The 24,778-nt window shown below is 40.5% G+C and overlaps 2 protein-coding genes across 15 annotated transcripts in view; one reads left to right on the top strand and one right to left on the bottom strand.

Moving 5' to 3' along the window:
• Window positions 1-12,347, bottom strand: part of PIGN (phosphatidylinositol glycan anchor biosynthesis class N) — a 98,350-nt gene extending 86,003 nt beyond the window's left edge. For 3 of the 4 annotated variants that reach the window (XM_015618441.2, XM_015618443.2, XM_015618444.2), the window contains exon 1: window positions 12,303-12,347. The gene's annotated coding sequence lies outside the window, so the exon portion shown is untranslated. Of the gene's footprint in view, window positions 1-343; window positions 469-12,302 lie in introns of those variants that run through there. The other variant, XM_015618442.2, reaches the window with a different exon arrangement.
• A 255-nt stretch (window positions 12,348-12,602) lies between these two features.
• RELCH (RAB11 binding and LisH domain, coiled-coil and HEAT repeat containing) overlaps window positions 12,603-24,778 on the top strand; it is a 76,738-nt gene continuing 64,562 nt past the window's right edge. For 4 of the 11 annotated variants that reach the window (XM_033512121.1, XM_033512120.1, XM_015618226.2 and 1 more), the window contains exon 1: window positions 12,603-13,317. In XM_033512121.1, the coding sequence (XP_033368012.1) occupies window positions 12,834-13,317 (484 nt within the window). In that variant the 5' untranslated portion in view covers window positions 12,603-12,833. The remainder of the gene's footprint in view (window positions 13,318-24,778) is intronic. The other 7 variants (XR_001519527.2, XR_004495997.1, XM_033512119.1 and 4 more) reach the window with 4 other exon arrangements.

Raw genomic sequence — 24,778 nt, 5'->3', positions numbered from 1 at the left:
GATGTTCTTAATGGCCTGGAAGGTTCAGACTACCTATGTAAATACACACCTTTCTCTAAAAGAAACAGTTTGTTTAAGAATCTAGTTAGTGTTTCTAAATTACAATATATATTAACTTTACCTTCTTACTTTCAGAATTACAGACACAGGCAGCCACCACATGGTAAATCTACCACTCTTACTAAATAAGGATAAAAGGCTTCACTACCACATAACTTTAACTCTGATCAAAATTCTGAAAGATGTTTTTTAAAACAAAAAACTTGAAGGGCCAGGAAAACTAGAGAAAAGTAAGAAACACACTAAAAAAATATTTGAAAGATAATACACATTACTTACTAACCCAAAGAAAATTAGGATCTCCAAGCAACTTAAACGTAACTTCCAATCCACCCATTTTCCTTACTGGAACACAGATGCAACAACTCCAGCTCTAATCAGAAACATTACTATAGCAACTTCTCATTTGAGATATTTGGAGAGAAAACTACACTAAAAAAAATGAGATAACAAAATACAACATTTCAAAGAGGCATGTAGTAGTCACATTTAAATAAACAAAAAACTTTTTATTAATCAGGAGCTTACAAGCTTTTATGTCTGTCTACACGTGAGATTCCAGGAGATTTGGAATATCTGTAAGTATCAGTTTGTTTATTTTTTTATTTTTAAGTATTCTGAGTTTCTGCATCAATTTAAATATATGAAACCACAATTATAGAAATACCACTAAGTTCAGTGCCAGAGCTCATTTTATTCAATTAGTTTTATTTTCCACTGGGCTTTTTCTTTTGATGCAGTTGTGCTTGATAAGAGAATATTAACTACTGATGCCTGAAACTGATGAGACTAAACACCCTACTAAACAAAGCAGCTACTTCTATCAGATACTTGTTGCAGGCTCCCAGTGCTACAATTCTATAGCTTAACATATTCTATCTTCTTCTAATTAAAGCATTAGTAACCTAATCTGTCTTCTGCACTAGCTAATTCTCTTTGCTTTAAACTCTCCCCAGGCCTCAGTCTTTGCTCACAGAAAAAGAGTTCAATCAACACAATTCAAATTTAATGCTTAGACTACAGTATCTATAGTATTAGTGAGAATAGAAAAAAGCTAAAAGGATATTTTTTTTTGCAACCATAGTTTGACTACATTACACTAAACCATTTATCTGGGCCCAGCATATCCTACTGATCAACACCACCACATGGTTTCCAGACAGGCAGCTCCCAAAGCTGCTCCTGCCACATCCATCACAGCCATTCCTGCCTTTACCTTGGCTTGCACTGCTCCTTGAATGCAGGACTTTGTGTGTCATCACTGGGACACAACATTGTGAAAAATATCCTGTTCTCAAGCTTAAAAATACTTTCCCACAGGCACACAAAGCCTTGGAAAGCTTCTAATTGCACTCAGCTGAATGCAAATTTCTCTGCAGAACCTAGTGCTCGACTGTTCAAGACAGCTCAAAAGGCATGGGAACAACAAGGATAATGATTTCAATAACAATTTCTTCCTCACAAGGAAAAAATAACCAGGATAAAACGAAAAACTGGCTTAAGCGCTTAACAAAAACAAGAAGGCACAGCCTATCAAGAGAAGAAAAATAGAAATGCATTAAGCATACACACTTTTGAGGATGAGAAGCCATATCTAAGTATTTACAACTAGTGCCAAAACATCTCTGCCCTCAGGTGTCTGGCCATCCAAAATGCGGATAAACAAACTGTCACTTGAAAATACATCTTATATCTTTCTGTCAAGAAAACTTGAGCCAAGGATATCTCAATATTTTTGTGTCCTGTGATATTTCCTCAGGCAATCCCTTAGTGCAGTACCTTCCTCAGTCCTTCTTTTCACTGGGCAAAACACAAGCTTTGCTCAAATTCTGACTGCATTACTCTACTTTATTCTGTTAAGTCATTGCCTGTCACACCAAGAGGAGAGACAGACACTCTGAGTCTTACAGACAAGAAAAGCATGTTGCAACCTATTTGCCATCTATCATTTCCTACTGCCCACCCAAAACACATTATTTATTACAACAGAATCCTGGAATCCTAATACAGTTTAGGCAGCCAAATCACCTTCTCTGTAGACTCATCCCAACTAGAAAGCTATATATCAGACTCCAATTTAGTCTTTTGTTTCTACATTTTCCCCCTTCTGTCACCATCTCCTAAAATACACAGAGCCAATAATGATACTGTCCAACCCCCAGAATGTCAGACTGTAAACTATTCCAATAAAATATTTTTATTCAAACAATCTGGAGTCAAAGTCACAAAGCTGGCATGGATTTGTAAACAAAGACCCTTTTCAGATCTTCAACAGGAAAGTACTAAAGACACACTAAGCTACTCACTGCCTGTTAAATGCAAGTTGTTCACAGAAAGGGAACAAGTAGAAAATGAGCAGTGTCAAGATGATGCAGGGGGCTCCAGGAGACTTCAGAGCTTCTCACTTTGGATGTTGTACATGAGCAGAGAAGAGAGGTGAGAAGATGCAGGGGTGCAATCTATCTGAGAGACAGCAAGGCAAAGCCAGCAGACACCTTTCCTATAGTCTAGGAGATTAAAGAAAGAAAAGCAACAAGGACCATCTGATGGCAATTAATTACTTTTCCAGAATGAACTAATAGGTGCAGATTAGAGAAGGGTTTTTTGGTGGTTCTCTCCTCTCCCTCTGAATTCTCAGGGAGAAAGTTAAGCTCCCAACTGGTGGCAAAAGGGATGAAGAGACCCTTTCTTTCTTTGTATTTACACCTACCAAAACAATACCAAAAAATCCTGCTATTAACCACAAATTCCTCACCAGCAGTCACATCAGTGCAAAGACTAAAACACTCAGACTGTGATGGTGGCAGGGGAGCAGGATAGTTGCAATGAGCCACCCAAGCCCAACCCTCCTTCACATGAGCTTTTCCCTCTTTTCAAGTTCATCTGTAATTTGTTGACAAGATTGGGGTTTTTTTTCATACCTTCCTTTTGAAGCCACACAAGCTACATCCACAGCACCAGGCTGGATCAGGTCCCTCAATAATTAACAGGAAGGCTGACATAATTAAATGCAGCACTTATTTTCCTCAAGTAATCTACATCTAAGTTGCATTGCCTCTGAAGTTATAATCTCTCAGCATTATTTATAAGGCAAAGAAAACCATACTTGTACTGCAACACAATACAGTTCTTCATACAAAATGTAACAGTTCCCCTTTATACTTTTTTTTTTCTCCAAATATGCAATAAAACATATACAAAATACTGCATGGAATATGCCCCACTGGCAGGAATATTTTTGTAAGGACAATGAAGTGTCAAAACAAGGAGCTCAAGGTACATTAGTAATTTCTTTTAGAGGGACCATGCTTTACTAATACTGTCAAGTCTTTTGATTAAGATGAAGAAAATCCATTGGAAATGCATTTTCAGGAAGCATCAATGGCCTTGGCAAGTATCTTTTAGGGAAAAAAGAAATAGACAAGAATGTCTGCTGTGCTTCTGGCTAACTAATATTTTTCAACTAAACAATGTTGTGTGTTTTGTAATTTAACTGTCAAAGTTGTGACTGTACAATTTGTCCACACAAAAAAGTATCCTTTTCCTTAGGGTGGAGGAGCAAATGGAAGTTGGGTGGTCTGACAGTATTTTGCGTGATATTGCAGCTCTACAACATCTAAGATGGTGTTAGCAACCTATTCTTTTACTAGATTTTTAAAGAGCTACTCTAGTCAGGAAATGCACTCAAGTCATTCCTGCTGTCACTGTCCACACCTATTGACTGCACAAGGTTGTAATTTCTGCAAGAGATGTTCTAGCCAATTCTGAGCAACTCTCATAGCTTCACCCACTACTTAAACATAGGAAGCCCCAAATCCTCATCTTGACTTCATCATGTATGAAGTGGGAAAATGATAAATTCCCTTTTCCTCTTTCCTAAATTTCCATTTTCTTTTTCTATTGAAGCATAACATACTCCGCCAGACAATGAAACTGCAACTACAGTATTTCCACTTGCTCTGGCACTGAAGTGGCTTTTGTAATTGAAGCCATCTGTTTAAAATTATTTTATGTACAACATCTTCACTGGGAATTTTAGGGATTATAATAACAAATGACAACTGCTTTAAATTTTAAATGTGGTTCAGTAAAGCACGTCCAAACCTGAGGCAAAGAGCTCAAAGAATACTTAATTTTCTTTTTAACATCATTTGATAATCAAAATTACTCTGCCTGCCTAGAATAGTCTCTTTTGCCATAATTTTTCAGGGAGAAATTTGACTATGGCCTGCAAAGCATCAATGAAACATCAAGTGTTCCAATACTTGAACGTACTGCAAATCAGTCACCCCAGCGTCAGCCTATGCAATTTTCTCTGAATTATCCTCAAACATAGGAAACTGTAGCCACAAGTTTCCCAGAAAAAAAACAAACATACCTGGGAAAAGCACTGACAGCGGCATAGCAGTGATAAAGAGAACAAGAGCACTTCATTAAGAAACAATTACTGTTTTGAGGCATGAAAGAGAAAACAAGAGCACCACCCTTTGGTACTGCTTGTTTGCCAAGTGGATGCAAAACATGGAGTAGAAATTTAGCATTGCATCCACTCAGGATGCAGGTAGCTAAAAACTCAGAACTCGGGAAAAACCAAAATCCAACAACAAGAAACCCTGAGTGATCTTGCTGGGAATTATTTCACTGGCTAACAGCATTTGGAGGACCTATGCCTGGTCTCAGGAATTATCTGCAAATCCTTTTGTATATTTCTTGATTTCTAAGTCATTCAGCAATATTCTACCAGCAAGTCTTCTTCAAACATCACTGTTATACTGTGTGTGTGTGTATATATATATATATATATATATTTATCTCAGTATGGACTGTTTAATTCTTTCTTGTACCACCAAAAGTAGCAGATTACCTCAGAGTTCTGCATTCTTGAATAAAACAAAAAAAATAAATAAATTTTCCTGTCACTGTTTTTTTCTTAACCTCCTTGGAGATTTTGTAGATGGATTTTTCATATTAAAAGTTTTATGGGACACCTTCGGGGAAAGAACATCAGCCTGACAGCGTCTAATAAAACACATCCTACCAGTTTTCACAGGTCAGGGTCAAGGGACAAGTGGTACTTAAGAGAACACAAGCACATGGAAGACAGATTGTCACAGCAGTCCTTGTCTTACTGGAGCCCTCCCTCACAAACCAAGGCTGAAGGCCCCCTGAGGTATTTTTTAAGCCATTTGCAATAAAACTACACAATAAAGCTGAAGTACCAATACAAGCATGACAAGTTCTGCCCTTTAACAACAAAAGAGGCAAGGATCATATTTTAAAGTCATAAAAGAAATATTAATGTAGAATACACAAGGATGAAGATGGAAAAAAAACCAACCAACTTTCAGCTGCACTCTTGCAAAACTAGTTTGCAAATGTATTATATAAACACAGAGAGGAAAACAAAATATCCTTTACCAAAAACCCCAAAACAAGCAATGCTTGACATTATGTTCTACAGAAGCTAGTATGAATAAGGAAGGTTTAAAGAAGTTGGAAGAAGTTGTTTTTCTTCTATTAAGTCACATTTGCTTATTGAGAGCAACCATTACAAATAAGCAAGAATTATGTCATACAGTAACAAGCACATCCGTTGAATCTTATACAGAACCCTTTCAATGCAAATTTACCAGTAGCTTCAGTTTGAAGAAAAAAAAAACAAACCACAATCTTCCAAGCATACAGCAATGCTTTCAAAAAAGGCAAAAAGAAGTCAAATAACCAATTTATAGTTTCCTATATTTTCAAAAGTTGAGGGTATTTTTCTTTTTTTAAAAAAAAACAACAAAAAAACCCAAAAAAACTTCAGAACTTTTTGAGTTCAGAAGTACTACTCAGTTATGCTAGCAAGTTGACTATAATGTGTAGCTGAATACTAGTCAACCAGCTAGCATAATCTACATTTTCTATATCTTTACCTGCCAAATTTCCATTCCCAAGAAAGCTGACACAGACAGAGGCAGGTTAAGTTCCCCACTGAGAACAAACCTCCTTTAAGGCCCGAGGAGAGCAGGGAGCAGGAGAGCATTGCCGGTGGAGCTGCACCACACGCGCAGCCCAGCGGTGGGCACAGCTGGGAGGAGGCAGCAGGGGCGATGCTCTCCCACCGCCCGGCGCTCTCCAGGGTCCTGCACCGCGCTCGCATCACGGCACACCCAGAACCAGGCAAATCCCACCCCTCATATTTTGAAAGAATTGCGATAGTCAAGTTGTGAAGTGTAGAAAAATTATAAAAAGGATGGATGATACGCCCTTTAAAAGAGCATCAGGTCGTAATATAAGCATACTCTGTATTTGTGCAAGGATAGTTTGAGGTCCAGTAAGAAATCTCTATGCAAAGGAATCAACTTCTCTAATTCTTCCACCAGCAGCCATACTTGCAAGCTGTTCACAAAGGAAGCATTTCCCTAAGCTCCCAAAAGACTCAAAACTCACTGAACTCATCAATTACTGCAGCCTGAAATACTGATATTCACTTTAGAACAAAATTCTCTGTGCGCCTCCATCAGCCTCGACTAACCAAGGAGTTAATATTCATTATCATTTACGATATATCAACCTGCAAACACCCTCTGCTGCAGCCATGTGAGCTTATATTTGTTTTTATTACAAAGCCAAGCCACTTTTCATTTGTATAAGATACATTTATTTTTCAGTTGTTGATTCACTCTAAAAATGGAGACAGAAAATTATTCCTGAAAAAAATCAGTATTCTGCTTCTTTGCAACATGGGGAATTGCTGATTTAAAATGAAACCTCCCCAGAACTCAAACTCTTTCAGCAAATGAACAGCAATATATTCACCATAGAGAAAAAAAGAGCTCAGAAGACAAACCAAAAATTGCTAGGGAGAAGTCTACAAACCAGGAGAATGCAAATAGGCAATAACTTTCCAATTCTCATATTTGAGGTGATCTCTGTATCAGTTATCCACTTGTACCCTGCCACCTATAGAAACTTGCTTGTAACTAAAAGCATATTTTCCAAAGTACTTGGGACCAGACATTTTGCCAGGTATTTTATATAGAAACAGCATGTCAGTTAATAAAAGACATAAAAGAATAAAAGGCTTTCACATTTACAAATACTGCAAGAAAAAACAAACCAGTACAGCTGCATAGAGCTGTCCTGTCCTCCTCTGCTCCTGTTCATTTATTCCCAAGCCAAATCTCTTCTTTGGGCTGGCACAGGCAGTTGTACAACTGCATAGTTAAGCATTCTAGAAAATTAATTCAATTGAAAATAACATCAAGAAAAAAAACAAACAAACAAACAACCCCATCATCAGGAAGAATAAAGATAACTTTGCTGTAGTTTAATTCTCTGAATTTCCAACACAAACCTCTGTGTTGGCAGCAGGACAGGACACCATCTCCTCCTAACAAAAGACCTAACTCAGCATGTTCAAAGCACATCCTCAGACTCCTTCTTTGAAGCCTGCACCTCATATTAGTTGTAGTCAGCAGGCCATGTAAGGAAAAAAAAAAATGCAGATTTTTTTTTTTTTTTCCAAAACTGTGCAAATACTAAATTGAAGAGGAATAACGTGAAGCAGACAACAAAAGCACAGAGCAGCTTCCCTTCCCTACCTCCGCTGTCCTCCCCATGGTGAGCCAGGGTAAGGCACCCATCTCAGAGCCCCTGCAATACCCTCCTCAGCAGCCTACAGTCCACACAATGTGCTCCATCTTCCAGGCTATGGTGAACAAGGCCCAAGAAATTCAACACTCAAGTGTTTACAGCATCATAAAAGGTCACACAGTTGATTCACAGTTTATATATCCTGACTCAACTGTAACAGCAATTCTTCCTCACATATTCATTCTCACAAAACCATAAATATACATATCATAAAGCCTGAACAAGTTTTCTGAAATACTTCTTAAGCTCTAAGATAAGTGTTTGATAGCTTTTTTTTTTTTTTATGGTAGGCTTCCAAATACCGACTGTTTACTTCAAAACAGCAGTTATGGAGGTAGAAAAACACAGTCAAACTTGAATTCAAAGGGATTTTGGGGGGTTGTTTTGTTCAATTCAGGTCTTCATCTGATTTCATGGGCCATTATCACATTTTTCGTGATGCTGAAAATATTTCCAAGTGCCTCTTCACACTGCTTTATTACCTTTACTTAAAATCCCAATTTAACAAACACTTTATAAAGTAAGTTTGTCTGGGTAAAACTGCATCTGAATGTCACACACAAGTAACCATTAACTACTGTACTGATACAGGCTGGTCTCATTAAAAAACATTCCCTTGAAACTGGAATGGACAGATACAATTTCAGAGACACCGCAGAGGCATTTAAGTACAAGTTACCAACATTATGTGTCTCAACATTTGCATTATTTGTCTCCTGCAAAATATCAAAATATTTTAGAGCTTAGAGTTAACAAAGTACTAAAATTCATTTTAAGGGCTGAAAGCAAACAAAAATCATAATTACCTTCAAGTTTCTTTTGAAAGGAGGCGAAAAAAAAGTTAGCTTCACTAAACACATATAAACAACGATTCCTTCAGGCAGCTCGGTTTTAGAAGAAAACTTAAGAGCTGGTAGAACTCATAGATCAGCGTTATTTTCAAGTAAAAATCAGATTTGCTTCAGATAGTTCTCCATTATTTTGTTCTCTGTGCCTTAATTGGGATCCCAATCAGATGAAAAAAAGCTACTCTACTTCCCTGTAGGACCCACTAGAACACATTAATTCATATACTTCAAGTATTCAGCACAGAAAAAAGCCCCAGTTTGTACCTAATAGAATTAACTTCCTTGAATGAAATTAGCCTTGTCTGTGGAAGCTGAAACAGAAACCCCCTTAAAGCTTGTGTGTTCACTGGCTGTGAGAATGGCTGGTGCTGCACCAGAGTAGGGCAGAAAGAAAGAACACCCTTCACAGCCATGACCCTGCCAAACAACAGAGAGAACCTGAAAATGATCATATGTTTCAGTTCACTAAACTCTCAGGCACTAGCTCAAGATTTAACACTCCTACCAAAATCAACACAGTAAAAGCAAAGTCTATTATTTTTCTATTCATTTTTCATCTCAGGGACCATAAATTTAAAAGTTCACCAAAAAAACATACATAGACTGAAAAAAGCACCTTCTCCAAAAAAAACCTCTTCAGATATTTTTTGTACAAGCCCATCTATTTTGGAATCTTAGTTTTCTGAGATGTATTCAGATACGTCGTTCTTCAGATACAGAACTCAAATCCTTTAAAAGTTAGAAGGAGACAGCAACTCCAGTATGAGACAAAGCAGCTTGATGAACAATCTGCCTCTCTCAGAATGACTACTGAATAATTAACTTGCAGCTGTCTGCCTCAAGTAGACCTATATAATGCTCCATTTCCAGAACTCGAGCAGCTTTTTCTGCCTCACACATCCTCTGGGGCACTATCAGGTTTTCTTCTCTGGTTTCTCAAAACAATACCCCTTTGGCACATAATAAACTCTTTTAAACATATTGTTACAAGCATATTTCTCTACCTACACTCTGCAGTCCTGGAATACACATTTCAGCGAAGTTAGCTTTTTCCCCAGCCATCCATAAATTATTTTGGAGCAGCTGAGTGACATCTGTAAATATTTTATTTAGTTGCACAAACCCAAACAAACTTCTTCCAAAGCACCGAGACAGTGGAACGCTTTTACACTGATTTCGCCGTGGAAGGGTGAAAGAAGTTAGTCCTTAGTGCCACAGCACAGAGGGCAGAAGGGTCTCAGAAGAGCAAGGCAGTGTTGGGAGCCCCGGCGCAGGCGCTGCAAACCCCGCGGATCGCCACCAGGGGCCGCTGCAGGACCCCGGCAGGATTCTCCCTCCTCCCCAAAGGCGGCAAAGCGCCAGACCCGACCTTCAACAAATTCACCCCGAACAAGCTCTAACTCTCCAGAAATGAAAGCAAAAAGCAGAAGGTTTCTGTAAAGGTTCTCAATTCCACCGGAGCAGAAACAGTAAAATGTTTTTGTCCCTATTTTTATTGTGATCCCACCGGAATTTTAAAGCCTTTTCAACACACTGCTATTTTACTTTATGCTATGATCAGTTGATGCTCTGCCACTTAGGCTCTTTTTTGTGTATCAATAACATAAAACAATACAGCAGTAATAAAACCCGAAGTTTATTATAGGACAGAACGCTAAACTGACTATAAAATTGATGAAAAAGTTATGTGAATCCCAAACTGGAAAGCACAGTCTTTTTTACAGCAAACTACCATGTGAATGAAAGAGTTTGGAGTGAGCACTTGAGAGTGCTTTTAGATCTCCATGTCACTGCTAAATATTCACATTATTCTATTACCAAGAGTTCAGCTCCAATACGCAGGTCCTAGCAGATCAGCTTTACTCACAGCTTCCATTGGTGGGAATGAAGCATTTTCAAAGAAACAAAACAGAAACCAATGCTGGCCCTGTTTTGCATAGTTTCCAGTGAGCTCAACTTTCTTCACTACCTGCTGCTACACTCCAGCTTGAAGTTTTTTGACAGGTAACACACAAAGTAACCACTTCGTGTCATTTTAAAAGTGATACTTTCACACTTCCAGATGCACAACTTCACGGATTCATTGAATCACTAAGGCTGGAAAAGACTTCAAAGGTCATTGACTCCAACCATTAACCCAGCACTGGCAAGTCTACTGCTAAAACACATTCCCAAGTGCCACATTCACGTGTCTTTAGAATATTTCTAGGTGTGGTGATCCTACCACTTCCCTGGGCAGCCTGTTCCAATGCAGGATTACCCTTCCAGTGAATATATTTTTACTAATATCCAAACTTACGCATAATAGGAAAAAAATTCAATGGCACAACTTGAGGTAATTTCTTTTCCTCCTATCACTTGTCACCTGGGAGAAGGTGCCAAACTCCACCTTGCTACAGCCCCATTTCAGGTGGTTGCAGAGAACAGGAAGTTAACTTCCTAAACTTCCTTTTCTCCAGGCTAAATGACCCAGCTCCCTCAGCCATTCCTCATCAGACTTATGCTCCAGACCTTTCACCACCTCCATTGCACTTCTCTGGACTTGCTCCATCACCTCAAGTAAAAGAGCTTCCAGAACTGGACATAGGATTCAAGGTCCAGCCTCACCAGTGTCAAGTACAGGGGGATGATGACAGTCGGTCCCGCTAGCCACATTATTGCTGATATAGGCCAGGATGCCATTGGCCTTTTTGGCCACCTAAGCACTCTGCTGGCTCATCTCCAGGCAACTGTCCATCAGCATTCACAGGCCCTTTTCTGCTGGGCCAGCTTCCAGACACTTTTCCCACAGCCTGTAGCACTGCCTGATGCAACTTGTCCAAATCCCTCCGGCAGAGCCCTCTCACCCTCTGGCAGATGAGCCCTCCGACCCAATGGGAGTATCACTCTACTCCCTGTTCCCTTTATCTGGCTCAGGGGCTGTACATCATGAGAGTAACTAGCTTTGTCCTTAAAGAGTGAGAAAAAGAAGACATTTTGTACCACAGCCTTTTCCTCATCCTTTCCATGGTTTCCCCTTGCATTCCACTAAGGATTAACACTCTCCTTTTGCTGCTAATGTATCTGCAAATATGCTTTGATGTCTTTTACAGCAGATTAAGTTCTAGATGGGTTTTGACACTTCTAATTTTCTCTCAGCATAACTTTACAACATCCCTGAGCAGTCCTGAGTTTCCTGACCTTTCTTCCAGAGGCCATCAGCTTACAATGCACCTATTGTGCTCTCCCTAATTTCAGCAACACCTGAGAGATGGCCCACACGCCCATTGGGAACACAGTTACAGAACCAGCTTGGCTGGAAAAGGCCTCTGAGATGAAGACATCGAATCCAACCCATGACCGAACAGGCCCATGTCACCGAGACCATGGCAGCGAGTGCTGTGTCCAGTCTTTCTTTAAACACCTTTAGGGACAGGGACAGTGACTCCACCATCTCCAATGTCCATCTGCCCGGGGGCCCTCGTAGGGCGATGCTTTCCCCGGGAAGCCCTATCCCCAGACAACGCAACGCGGCGAGGTCTGAACCCCCAGCCCGGGCTCTGAGGCCAAGCCGAGCCGCTCATCCCTCCCGTCCCAGAGGCGCCGGAAGACTATACGGGCTGGGTGGCCGCTGTGGAGGTTGCGTAGCGGCCCAAGCTCTCTGCAGAAGCGGGGAGGCGCAGCCCATGCCCACCCCCCTTCCCGGGGCCGCAGCCTCAGGATCCGCCGCCCCCTCCCCGCGGGCAGCGCTGGGCGCTCACGCGCAGAACTCACTCCTCTATCCCCCGCCGCGACCTACGGACACTTCCGCTTCCGCCCTCCCCGGCCCGCCCCCACGCGGTTGCGTCACTACGCCACGCCCCTTTCGCGCCCCGCCGCGGGCGCGCCCTAAAGCCACTCCCCCACAGCGCGTGGCCACGCCCCTCAACGTCTCTCTCTCCCCCCCGGGCCCCGCCCTGAGCGGAGTGGGTGAGCGCGAGGGCCGGAGGGGGCGGGGCCGCGTGCCCGGGCGCCGCTCGCTGTTGGCTGCGGGAACTCTCGCGCGATCGGGGATCCGGAAGCGGCAGCAGGGCGGGTGGGAGGCCGCCGAGGAGGCGGCGGCGGGGAGTCGCTGTGGCCGCAGGTGGCGGCGGCGCCCGCAGCAACAGCAGCATCAGCATCGTCAACATCGTCGACACCATCGCAGGGGCCCGGCAGCGTCTCGGGCCCCGGCCCCCGCCAGGAGGGGTGTCTGCGGCGGCGTCTCCGCGCAGGCTTTTGCCGCGGTAGCGCCCCGGCAGCGGTCGCGCCGCGCCGGGCTGTAAGATGGCGGCGGCGGCGGCGGCGGGCGGGGGCGGCAGTGTGAACCCCTTCCTCAGCGACTCGGAGGAGGACGAGCCCGAGGAGTCCCGGCCCGGCGGCGGCAGCAGCAGCAGCACCGAGCCGGGCGGGCCGGCGTACCCGCAGCAGCAGCCGGAGCCGGCGGCGGGGAGCCCCGAGGAGCTGCCGGGTCTGCGAGCGGCGGCGCCGGGCGATGCCGCCGCGGGGCCAGGGGAGCTGCCGCGGGTGCCGATGGACGCGATAGCGGCGCAGCTCCTGCGGGACCAGTTCCTGCTGACGGCGCTGGAGTTGCACACGGAGCTGCTGGAGAGCGGCCGGGAGCTGCCCCGGCTCCGCGATTTCTTCTCCAACCCGGGCAACTTCGAGCGGCAGAGCGGCACGCCGCCCGCCGGCGGGGCCCTGGGCAGCCTGAGCAGCAGCAGCGGGCTCGGGGGAGCCGGCGGCAGGGAGCCCGGGGCCGGGCAGCTCAGTAAGTGACCCTGGCTCGGGAGCGGGGGGACTCCGGGAAGCGAGGGCAGCCACCGGTGGGAGCTCGGCATTGGGCGGGGATGACTCTCGGCGTCGCTGGGCGGCCAGGAAAGGCGTTTGGCATCGCTCCTTGTTCCAGTCATTCCTTGCTCTCTCTGACCTGAACGGGACTCGGGGAGGCTGTAGGAGCGGGGCAGCCGGGGGCGGAGGAGGTGGGCTACCAGAATCGGTGTTACCCTGGTCCCACAGGCGTAGTTTGATCGAGCTTCGGTATCCCTGTGAACGTCACGGGTGTTTACCAAATGTGGAAGAAATTATTTTCAGCAGCTTCTTTAGTGCTCACTGCCAGGAGATAAATCGTACGGTGCTAAGAGAAAGAGTGGGGTGTTATGCCGTGGGTGCCACACTTAAATTCTAAAAACTGTCAGAAATGGGGTATAAGGAGCCGGGCTGTTATTTCTGCTGGTGCATCTAAAGATAGGCCCGAGTTTCACAGGTCACTTGCACAACTAATAAAATGCTTCCTATAATTAATGCTACCGTGTTTACCAAGTGTCTGTGATCTTTGGCTAGCCAAGGAAATGGGGAACAGTAAATATAATGAGTTGGTATAGGTTCAGGGGGCAAAAGGAGTGCAGGTATTGGTGGGACAGTATTGTCACATAGCTGGCCTTAAAAGCTTTCAGTTTTAAAAGTAGCACACATGGCTTAGAATAAAATCACTGCTGTGTCTTGTCAGTATTGCTGTCAAGACACGTAAGATTCTACAAAGGGGAAAGTCTGTGGAAGTGGCTTTGGGAAAAAGAAGCTGAGCAGCCACCTGACTTTTGAGGACTTAATGAATTCGTGGGAAAGTATTGAAAGGAATTGTGGGTAGCAGACAGGTGAAAGAGTTAATTATGCGTTTACCAAGATACTTAAAGGCATTTTGTGAATGGTCCTATATTTTCATTTCTTTTAAGAATTTCTGATGTTGCAAAGACACGAAGTTACACTTAAAGTTTGAAAATAACTAGTAGCATGTGGATGGCTGGGATAATGGAGACGTCTAAACATCAACTTCTTGGTGCATTTCAAGATCTCTTAAAAAACTACAGCTTTCTAAAAAAAATCTTGCTGTGTTGTTTATGTTCTCTTGTTTATGAATAATTACAATTTCATATTTTTTGTCCAACTGAGAGCTTCAGTGTGGTCTTCTTCATGATATGATGAGTGAATGTTGGAAAAACTTGTGCTTCAGGGCTTTGAATTGATATAAATTTCTGGTTTATCTCCAAGCTTCTTCCTTGGGGATTCCAGTCAATTAATCTGACTGATTTAGTATTCTCTTTTCTTTGTTAACATAATAAGTTGTTTCCAGTTGTTGATACTTCGCATACTCCAGAATTAGGAAAACAGCAACCTGTGTGTCTGTGTTGTTATGCATGCAAAAAAAATCACTTCTTGCAGTCTCATACCAAAGTACACTTATGTAAGAATATCTTAATTATTATTTTGCTGACCTGCTTATTGATAGATGCCTGTGGGATGTCCCTATTAAAAAAAGAAGGGAGGAGGCCATAGCAGTGGGGAAAGAGAGAAGGGTGAATTAACACTTAGTTTGGACAAGTTTAATAATACTGAAGTGCTAAAAATAAATATCATGCTAGACCTTATGCTAAAGGTATGTCTTGAAATCTGATATCTACAATAGGTTAGAGAGTGCATTTCAAAGGATTCTTTTTGTCTCAACAGTGATTCAAAAGGCACTTTACATTAAGTGACATTGAAAGGTGACAGATGCAGAACAATGAAAAAATATTTTTATATAGTTCAAGTAGCTTTTTTAACTTGGTGCCATCAGACTTTCAGTGCAGTCTGGAGTCTAGCATTGAGCTAGCAATTGTGACAGTGCTGTTCAGACTGAATCTGATTGAACAGGAGCTGATAATCTCATGCCTCTGTAGTTATGTCATTTTCCAAATACCAAAAAGTAGATGGTAGAAGACTGATGGGCTGAAAATCGTGGTCTTTGGAAAAGTTGCCTCGCTTTTGCCCTAAGCATCTCGTATTACCTGATTTAGGTAGGTGACTGAGCTATAGTTCAGATCCAAAAATAAGTCCGAACAGTTTCCTAAGTTTGTCAAAATATCCAGTTTTGTTGAGAGATCCAGTCTGTTGTACCTGCCTTTATAAGAGAGTTGTGCGTGTACCTTATCTTGCTTTAACATGCCCAAAGGTATTTCAGAATAAGCTACTAGTTTTCTTAATAGAAACTATTGATGTAGAAAGTAGTGCAGTTTGGTATGATTGCCATTTCTAGGTCATGTGAATTTTATGCTTCAGTAAAAAAAATTCATAACATCATTAAAAAAATTATTTCTGTTGATTTCTGAAGTTGGAATTTCTTCTCAGTGCTAGCTTTGTACCTGTTCCTCCCAGCCCCCAAGTTAGATTAATTTCTCTGGCTTTATTCTGAGATTTTTCATAATTGGAGTGGATGTAGAAAAAATATGACTGGCAATTCTTATTGAATGTGAAGTATGTTTGGAATGCTGCCTGAGGATTTCCACTGAGCAACAGAAAGCTTTCGTACTTTGCGTACTGTACAGAATGGGAGAGTTTCGGTACGAGTGTTCATTGCCTAAAAGGACTCTGAGAAGTGCCAGTCTAAACTCTGAGTGCATGCTGGAATTTATTTTGGTGTGGTTTTATTTCTCCTCTTAGTCTTCAAAGACTGTTACAAAAAGATTTTGCTGAAGTGTCATCGGATTTAAACAACCAGCATCATGTGGTCAGCAAGTGACTTAGAAGCTGTTTTGTCTTTGAAACATGCTTCAGAGCGCTTGGTTGCAACAGCAAATGACAGTCAGATGACTGGGATTTCTTACTTTGCAAAAACACCCTTCCTTTTTTCAGCAGCAGGAACATCACAGCTACAAACTGAGATTAAGATATATTGTGGAAATGTGTCTTGTGTATAGCAGCTTTGCTTTTCTAATTTGAAGCAAATTCATACTGTGAAGGGGGTAACAGTATTCCTTCAGCCCAGCACCTGTGTACAGTCATTCTTGACGTCCTGTATCTCAGCTAGGTGTTCCCAAACTTCTGAGAGCTTCTATTGGTTTCAATAGCAGTAGCTTCATGTCTGCTAGAGCATTTTGATACCACCTTTCTAATGCCACTCATGTGAGCAGTATGGTTTGGAAGTCCCTCCTTCTTACTGTATTCCAGATCTTTTACAAGGTTTTAGTCAGCACCTATGCATTAAATAAAAATTTTTGTCCCGATCATTTTTGCACAAGAAGGTAGAGTACATGTTGAGACACTCAAAATTTAGAAATAAAACTGTGGCTCAAATGTCTTATCTGTGTTCCTGGACCACAAATATGTTTATGATATGTATGATCATAATTCAAGCGTGTGCATAGTGGGTAAAGAAAACTTATTTTTAATGTGATTGATATGTTGCCCTTTGGTTGCTATGTTTGATAAATGCCCTTTCCTGAAGGAATGCAGCTTATACTGGTAGGACTAGTGTTAGTCTTAAAATTTGCCATTTATTTTTTTATTTATTGGCACAAAAATGCAACATTCCCAAAATTTTAAATGGCTTTAATGAAAATCATAAGGGGTTTCAGCATTTATGCTACATTTTTGGTTTTCAGGAGAACATTTTTTTCTATTTATTGCCATAATGACATTGTTTATAACTTTCTGGGGATTTGATTCCAGTTATATTAAATTAATCCATTAGCACAAAGATATAAAGTATTGCTGCTGCTTCTTCATAGTAACCTCCTGGCTTTGTTTATTATTTGGAGTGTTTGATTTTCCTTTTGTTGTTGTTTTTTTTTTTTGGGGTGGTGGAATATTGTAATACATTGCTCCTTCTGCTTGTAGCCTTTGAAATTCAGATGGATCCTACTGGATAAAGCCAAATGGGAAGAGTATACAGATTCTACCTTTGTGAGAGGGGGTGGTAACAGCTCTTTTCAATCCTGAACCACAAACATTGTAATTTTTTGCGGGGTTTTGCCATGACCAGTGTTTCAACATATTTTTGTTATGAATGAAAATATAGCAGAACAGGGCTACTTCCAAACAGTTCACTATACCTCAGCTTAAATAGCAGTCTAAATAAGACAGGAAATTGAGAAGATAGAAGATGTAATTTTTCTTTTAATGACTACTTATTAGGTGTTTTGGTGCTGTCAGCTCAAGTCTTTGGCTTGTTACTTTAGGAAAGCACGCAAAAATACCTAGTCCTGTTGGGTGTATCTGCAGATAATGGGAGGTAGTCTGGCAGCTTGTGAGTTAGAGTGGTTTTGCCACCTGATTTGGAATATGTGCTCCTCTGAGAAAGGACAGAATGGAATGGTGCAGATAAATAGATAATCAAAATTGCTGGTAATCAACAGATGGAAAAGGCTGATTGTTGTCACTTTTAAAGAGGTACAGAAAACATTTGAAAGAGTTGAGGTTTGTACGTAACGCTGAAAGAAAAGGAAGCAGAGTTCACTTCAAACCTGCCAGAAAAGAGCGATGCCTGGAGGAAACCTGAGAAGCTTGGTAGTGCTCTGATGTTGGCTTTACTGATAGAGAAGCCAGGTGAATTTTTCCTGTTGTGGCTGCTTTAAGCCCACTTGATTTTACTGACACTGGCATTTCTGACAGGTTTTCAGTAACACGCACTTCATAGCTTACAAGCTACTTATGTTAAGGCTTTTGCAACTGCTGGACTTGTCAAGTGACTAAAACTGGGTGTGCTGGAAGCTGTCCCTGATGGATGAGTCTAAGCTTTGGCTCATGTCTGTGTTGGGCTGATTTGGGATGTAATGGTAGATTGTTCTGGAGACAGGTTAGTCCCCATAAGTATGTAACTACACAAAGAAGTAACAAAGATAAGGTAGCGTGATAAGCATGACAATTATGGACAAAGGAGGACAGAGTAGAAGTCTCTATTACTAGGCAGGTAAATTTCAAGTTATCCACTGAGTAGCAAGTGGCTATGATGACTATGTTGGATTTTCCTGTATCATAACTTAGTGTATGATGTGGTTCTTTTAGGATCATCAGAGCTATGGGATAGGGAAATTAATTGCTTTTGTCCTGACTTCTGTTCTGTTCCTGTGCCAGAGTTCCTGTTACTTTTTGATGTTGTGGAAAGCAGAAGTGAACTTCTTTATATAGGCACTGTAGCTAGTTCAGTTATGTGTGAATTTAAACGTCCTGTGGCTGAAAGCTTCAGCAAAACAAGCTGGATTTGTGCTGAAGCAGCACACCATCGTTGTGATGGTTTTGATGTTAGGGAAAAAAGAGAATGTTTTCTGGGTTTTGGGAGTGGAAAGACGGAAATTAGAATGTTGAGTTCAAGCTTTGCATTTCAGAGCCAACCACTGACAACTTTTCTGAGTTCTCCCATATGTAATTTCAATTCTGTGTGTTATATCAAATTCCCTGTAGCTTTTTTTCCCCCCTCTGAGAATTACCTTTTTCTTAACAGAAGATATGACTCATAGACTCTGTCCAGCTGAGAGAATGCTTGCTGAAAATTTTACATGAATTTCATTACCTGATGAAAATTTTGTCTAGTATTTGTAAGCAAGTTATTATCAAGTAGATATTAATATCAGCTATGTTGGAAGCTGATCTGTGTGCAGTTCATCTCCGTTAATTGAAAATTTGTAAATACTGGATTTCTATGTTCTATAAACACAGAATTAATGAAAATATGGGGAAAAATCTTTTTCAGGCTGTTCCTACACTTCCCAACTAAATTAAGTTTTTTTCAAAATCTGAGTTAACTTATATCTATGGAGCTATCTGAAATACAGTATGAGGAGTATTTTTTTCAATTAAAAGGTAAGTTCTGAAACCTTATACTACTAGGTTCAAACTGACAGCTCCTTGTCTTCAAGGTGTTACTTGTATTTGGTTTTCTAGTGTATTGTGAAGTTGCAGTTTTGAGAAACTGAGTTGAAATCTTCTCTAGCACAGGCTAAAACATTGGGTAATTCAGTAAAGGTTCTAGGCCTTATGTATTTATTGATGATGTGAATGCCTGAGACATGCTACTAAGTGTATTGAGTGTGTTGGACAAGTAGTTAAGAAGACTGTCTTTTTTTTTTTTTTTCAAAGACAGACCAAGTTGAAAAAGCTTTTGAGAAATAGTGAGCTCTTCCTTCCAGTCCCCTGTAGGGTAGAGGCAATTTTCTTCTTCCCTTCCTGCAATATAACTCGGCATGATAGTGATGCAGCTGATTACTTTGTTGTTGAATTGAAGGAAATACTGTTACATAAAAAGTCACAGAATAAGAATTTCATATTTATATAACAATTATTTTTTCATCTTATGTGATGTTAGAGGAGAGAGAAAACTATGAGCTGTTTTGTCATTTGAAAAAAACTTCTGGAGTAAGAAAAACCATGGCAAAAATAATCTCAGAATCACATGGCTGAGGTGGAAAGGGACCTCTGGTGATCATCTGGTCCAACTTCCTGCTCAAGCAGAACTACTGTGACCTACAGCTGGTTTCCCAGGATCATGACCAGATGGCCTTTTAAGTATCTCTGGGGATAGAGACTATCACCCCTCTGGGTAGTCTGTGCTAGTGCTCAGTTATAGTAGAAGTGTTTCCTGGTGTTCCAAAGGAACCTGCTGTGTTTCAGTTTGTGCCCACTGTCTGTGGTCTGTCACAGGTCACCACTGAGAAGAGCCTGGCTCTGTCCTCTTTGTGCCCTCCCTTCAATTATTTGTACACATCATGAGACACCCCCTGAGCTTTGTCTCCAGGTTTAACAGCTTCATGTCTCTCAGCCTTTTCTTGTAGCAGTGCTTTGGTCTCCAGTTGCTAGTTTTGGGTTTTTTTCCAATTCTCTAGGAAACTACATGGACACAGGTTAAGTTTTAACTGGAAAATTTACTACTGTCCTAAGGAAAATGTAGAAACTGGGCAAATGAGAATTTACTGAAATTTAAATATTAAAAAAAAACACGAGGCAATACAGTGCTTGAGAATAAAGAGAGATATTATCCATACACTTTTAAGTAGTCCTTTGGCAAGTGCAACCATTAAGGACTAAATTGATACAATTTTGCTTGATGTTGGTGTTTAACAGAAAGCTGGGTTAGTGTGACAAATGGAAAAATCCTTGTGGTGCCAATTAATGGATACATTTTGGATAGTGCAGTCCTGCAGCATCAAGCCCATGGAGTTAATTTGATGCTGGTGATGCTTTCTGATTTCTGCTAAAGCCAGCTGGGGCCATGAGCTGGAAGAAGTACCTCCATGCCATGCTTCACCCTTAGCTGTTCCATTTTGGGAAGGTCTGTTTGCTCAAGAGCGCTGCAGCTTCAGCTACTCCTTGACCTTGTAGTGGGTCAGGTTGGATTTGATGCTTTTCCTAAGGTCACACCCCTCTGGACCTCAGTGTTCACTGCAGCAGCATCCAAATGGCTTTGTGCAGGGCCAGCTCAATTCTTTCAGACTCATCTAATTTGACTGCTGCCTGAGAGTTTCTATGCAGTAAGCTTCTCTCCAAAAGCAGCCTGGTTTTGGTATAGCTCTCCAGGAGATTAGCCCAGGTACATCTGTATCATAACCCAGTTCTATGAGCACATTATTCCTGTTCTAGGGTACATGATCTTATCTACTTTCTACTTGCAATTTCGTATTTCTGATGAGCTTCTGCAGTGTGTCTGTTATGAGAGTAATACTTTTTTATTGCAATTTGTCTGCAAAATACTTTTTTTACATATCTGGTGGTTGGGTTTTTTGTTGTGGTTGGTTGGTGGGATTTTGTTGGGTTTGTGTGGGATTTTTTTCTGTTCTTGGCCAGCAAGCATAGGTTAGTTTTCTCTAATCAGCTTTGGGGGTTTACCCTCATATGAAATGTTATAACTTGCTATTAATATGAAGTAGGTAAGTGTAGTTTTTGATCATCTGTTTTCAATCTGGTTTGGACTGCCCATCATGGACTAGTACTGAATGTCTGTTCTAGGTAATTGGTAAGTAGATTGTTCTGACAACTTGGAAGTTAATTTTATTCTAGTAGCTTTACTTAACTAAGTTTTCATTTGATGAGGGTCTGAAGTCTTCAGAACATACCAACTTGGAAAATTCTGCAGGTCACATTGATTAGGAACCTCTGGGAGAGAGCAAAAGGGGCACTTGAGTTGCAAAGCAAGGTTGGTAGGTCAGGTGCTTACAGTTCAGGGCCTGATACAATGAATTAATTTAAGGCTTTTTGTTCCATCCCCGAGTTACCATAGCAATGTGGAATGTGTTAATCTAGTAAAATTTACGAGATGAAGTTGGTTTAAAAAATTGTTAGGCAAGTCTGTTTCTGCTGTAAAGGTTGTATGCTAGATCACATGTCTGCTGTAATGGATCAAGTTTGTTTTGCTGAAAGATCCAGCATTGCTAAGCTTGGAACAAGTTGAAACATAGCAGAAATTTTAAATGCAGCAGACTTCTAAAACATTTCAAAGTAATATTGCTCCAGAGATGTCTTATGAAGTGTGGTACGGTTAAAATAAAAAAAACCGTTTTATTTATGGGGAATTAAATAGTTTAATTCATTTATTCATATGTATTGCACAACAGATCTATTTCAGTTGCTATATAAGGTAGTCACAAATACAAACTGTGAATTGATGATCACTTTTTAAAGAGTTAATGATGGCTGATTGATTGATTGAAGGTAGAAAGGACTTCATTAAAACTCTTCGGGTTTTCACATTATCCCACATCTGTCACACATGCTTTTCTCACAACTTGGTTTACTCATATGCATGTTCATGGCTCAGTACTAATATAGGGCTTAAGAATGTACAAAGAAATACAAGAGGACATTTATTCTTTTTCCCAACTAACCTCCATCCCCTGTTTCCTTGGCTTCTGCTATTTTATGCCTGTGATACTGTGCAGGATAGCTGAAAATACAAGTTATTCAAGGGCGTACTTTTTCAGACCAGTAGCTTGAGAAAAGAACAGGCCATCTGCTGCATGACTCTACTGGCTTCTTTCCTCTAGGTCTGGAATGTTTAGTATAGGTAAAGTACCTCACTTGCAGCATAGTTTTTTACTGCCAGCAGAAATAGACCTAAAGTGTGTATTCATGCATCTGCATTTCCTTAGGTCTGAATTTCAATAGTTCTTTTATTGTATCTGTAGCACAGAGAAGAAAGGAAAAATGTGTCAGATGTGAGTAATTTTCATGGAAGCTTCTCAGGTGGGATCTGTTAGCAGAGTACTTAGTAGTTTGCCTGTATCTTTGCATTTAAAAATTAGGTTGGGTGTCCTAAAATATTAGTTATACCCTATAAAATATGAGTACTGTTGTCCTTTGAAGATCTCTATGAAATATTTTTCCAACATTTGATTTGTGGACACCTTAAAGTTTTGGCTTTGATCTCTTCATGACATGATTTTCTTTTAGATGGAGAATTTTACATCAGAGGTTCCTCCATGCAAGAAGAGGTTTATGTGTATATTGGGAGGAGGGACAGCTTAACTCATAGGAATAGCACAGCTCATCAGGAAATCTTGTGTGTATTTTCTAAAACTACATGGAACTGTATGGTTATTTTATAGCTTGTCTTAGTAATAATCCATGGCTTGTCAGTCAGAAAACATTGCAGTTGGGGGCTTTTATAGTTTCTCGCTTTTCAGAGATCCAAACGAGTATCTCAGAGTAAGCTGGGTTTTTTTTCCACAAAGAGCTGTAGTTGCATGCTTTTCTGACATTCATATTCCCCAACAACTTTCTTTGTATGATAGTTCATAATTTTTGGAGTACTTCATAATTTACTGTTGTGTGTTAAGGTATAGCATATTTGTTGGTCAAATTATCCTTTTTGTTTTGGTTTTTAATTTGGTTTTTAATTCATAATAAAATCAAACCTTAGCAATTCCCTATTTGAATAATTTTGTTCTGCAGCACAGATTTTCAGTGTCCAGTTCAAGAATGAAGTGCAACTTATTTCCATTCCTGCAGAGAATTGTATTCTGGATTCATATTGGGTTTTTTCTTAACCAGAAGTAAGAAAGAAATAAGAAGCCATCACGATGATGATGCTAAGGAATAATTGTTGATAGCCTCAGTCATTCACTTATGTAATTTTCAATGCCTGGTTTTATTCAGGATAAGCTAGAAAGCATTAACCTGAGATGGCTTCTAAGTAGAGTTGTACCTGACACTGAACTGGCAGGCCTTGTTTAATGTTTGTCCTTAGTGAAATCCTATATAGTGAAAATTTAATTTAGTGAAGAGAGGGTATTATTATCAAATAAAATTACTATTGGTGGAATAAGTTACTTGTAGGATAATTCTAATATTAATGTTAAAACATTTCAACTTTGTCTAAAGTAAAAGAAAAAAAGAAAAAAGACTAAATGAAATAAAAATTCCATGCTTCTGGAAGCAGAGCTGTGCTTGGATGAATATTCAGAGTTCTTGACATAAATCTTCTAAGTATCCAATATCATGAATAATGTTCTTAACAGTTTTTTCCAAGTATGTGGCATGTTGTGTGTTCCCCTTTGATAATGCTACAGTAAATGACAGATACAATTGTATTAAGCACTTGGGTAGAATGTATCCAAGGAGCGTTCTTTTGCTTGGTTTTGGGTGTTTGTTTTTTTAGTGCAAAGTCATGTTTGTTTTTTCTTCTCCAAATAGGGATGTGTGAGGGTGGATGTCAGAGTCTACCTGATGGCCCTCATAGCATTATAGGTATAAGTTATTATCCAGACATTTACTATCTCAAACCTGAAAAGGTTATATCTCCCTGTGACATGTGTGAGTTATCTGCCTACAGCTGTTTCATCCTCCGTATAACCATATAATTCATGTAAAGCCTGGCTTAAACTTTGAAATGTATTGTCCTAGTATCCAGTAGGAAGCTGCTCTGATCCTGACTGGGAAGGATTCACATTTAGTTCCATTTGTATGCTAATCAAAACCTGACTTCCAGTAGCCAGTTATATCTCCAATCAGTGTAAAATGTGATTAGCCAGCTATTTCACTCAGCACTTTAAAATATGGCAATAGTCTGGTTTCAGGATTACAGATATTTTTCATTACAAGTGAACATTTATTAGCAAAGTGAGTCTGTCATGTACAAGCATAGTATTACTTCTTGTCTTTGAATTTCAAGGAAAAATTGTGGATTTCTGGGTCTCCATATGTTCCATTTGATTATTTGTTAATACATGATGATAAGATTTCGTGTGATCCTAGAGGAACTGTGATAACTGGGCAGCTTTACCAACTAGTAATTTTTAAAATCAATTTGAATGTTTGCAAAGTAAATGCAAATATCTTCTAAATCATTAACTTTGAAAATATTTTTTCTTGAGCCTTCCTATCAATAAATAATGCCACATAATTTGTCTATGCTTTTAGCTGATTTACAGTGTCATGCACGTGTAAAGATTATTTAATGAGATTTTGTAGAAGACTGCAATTTTTTTCTG

Source organism: Parus major, chromosome 2 (assembly GCF_001522545.3).
Source record: "Parus major isolate Abel chromosome 2, Parus_major1.1, whole genome shotgun sequence".
In the NCBI taxonomy this organism is placed as follows: Eukaryota; Metazoa; Chordata; class Aves; order Passeriformes; family Paridae; genus Parus; species Parus major.
Note: the sequence above shows the minus strand (reverse complement) of the source record. Positions and strands in the feature narration are given on the sequence as shown.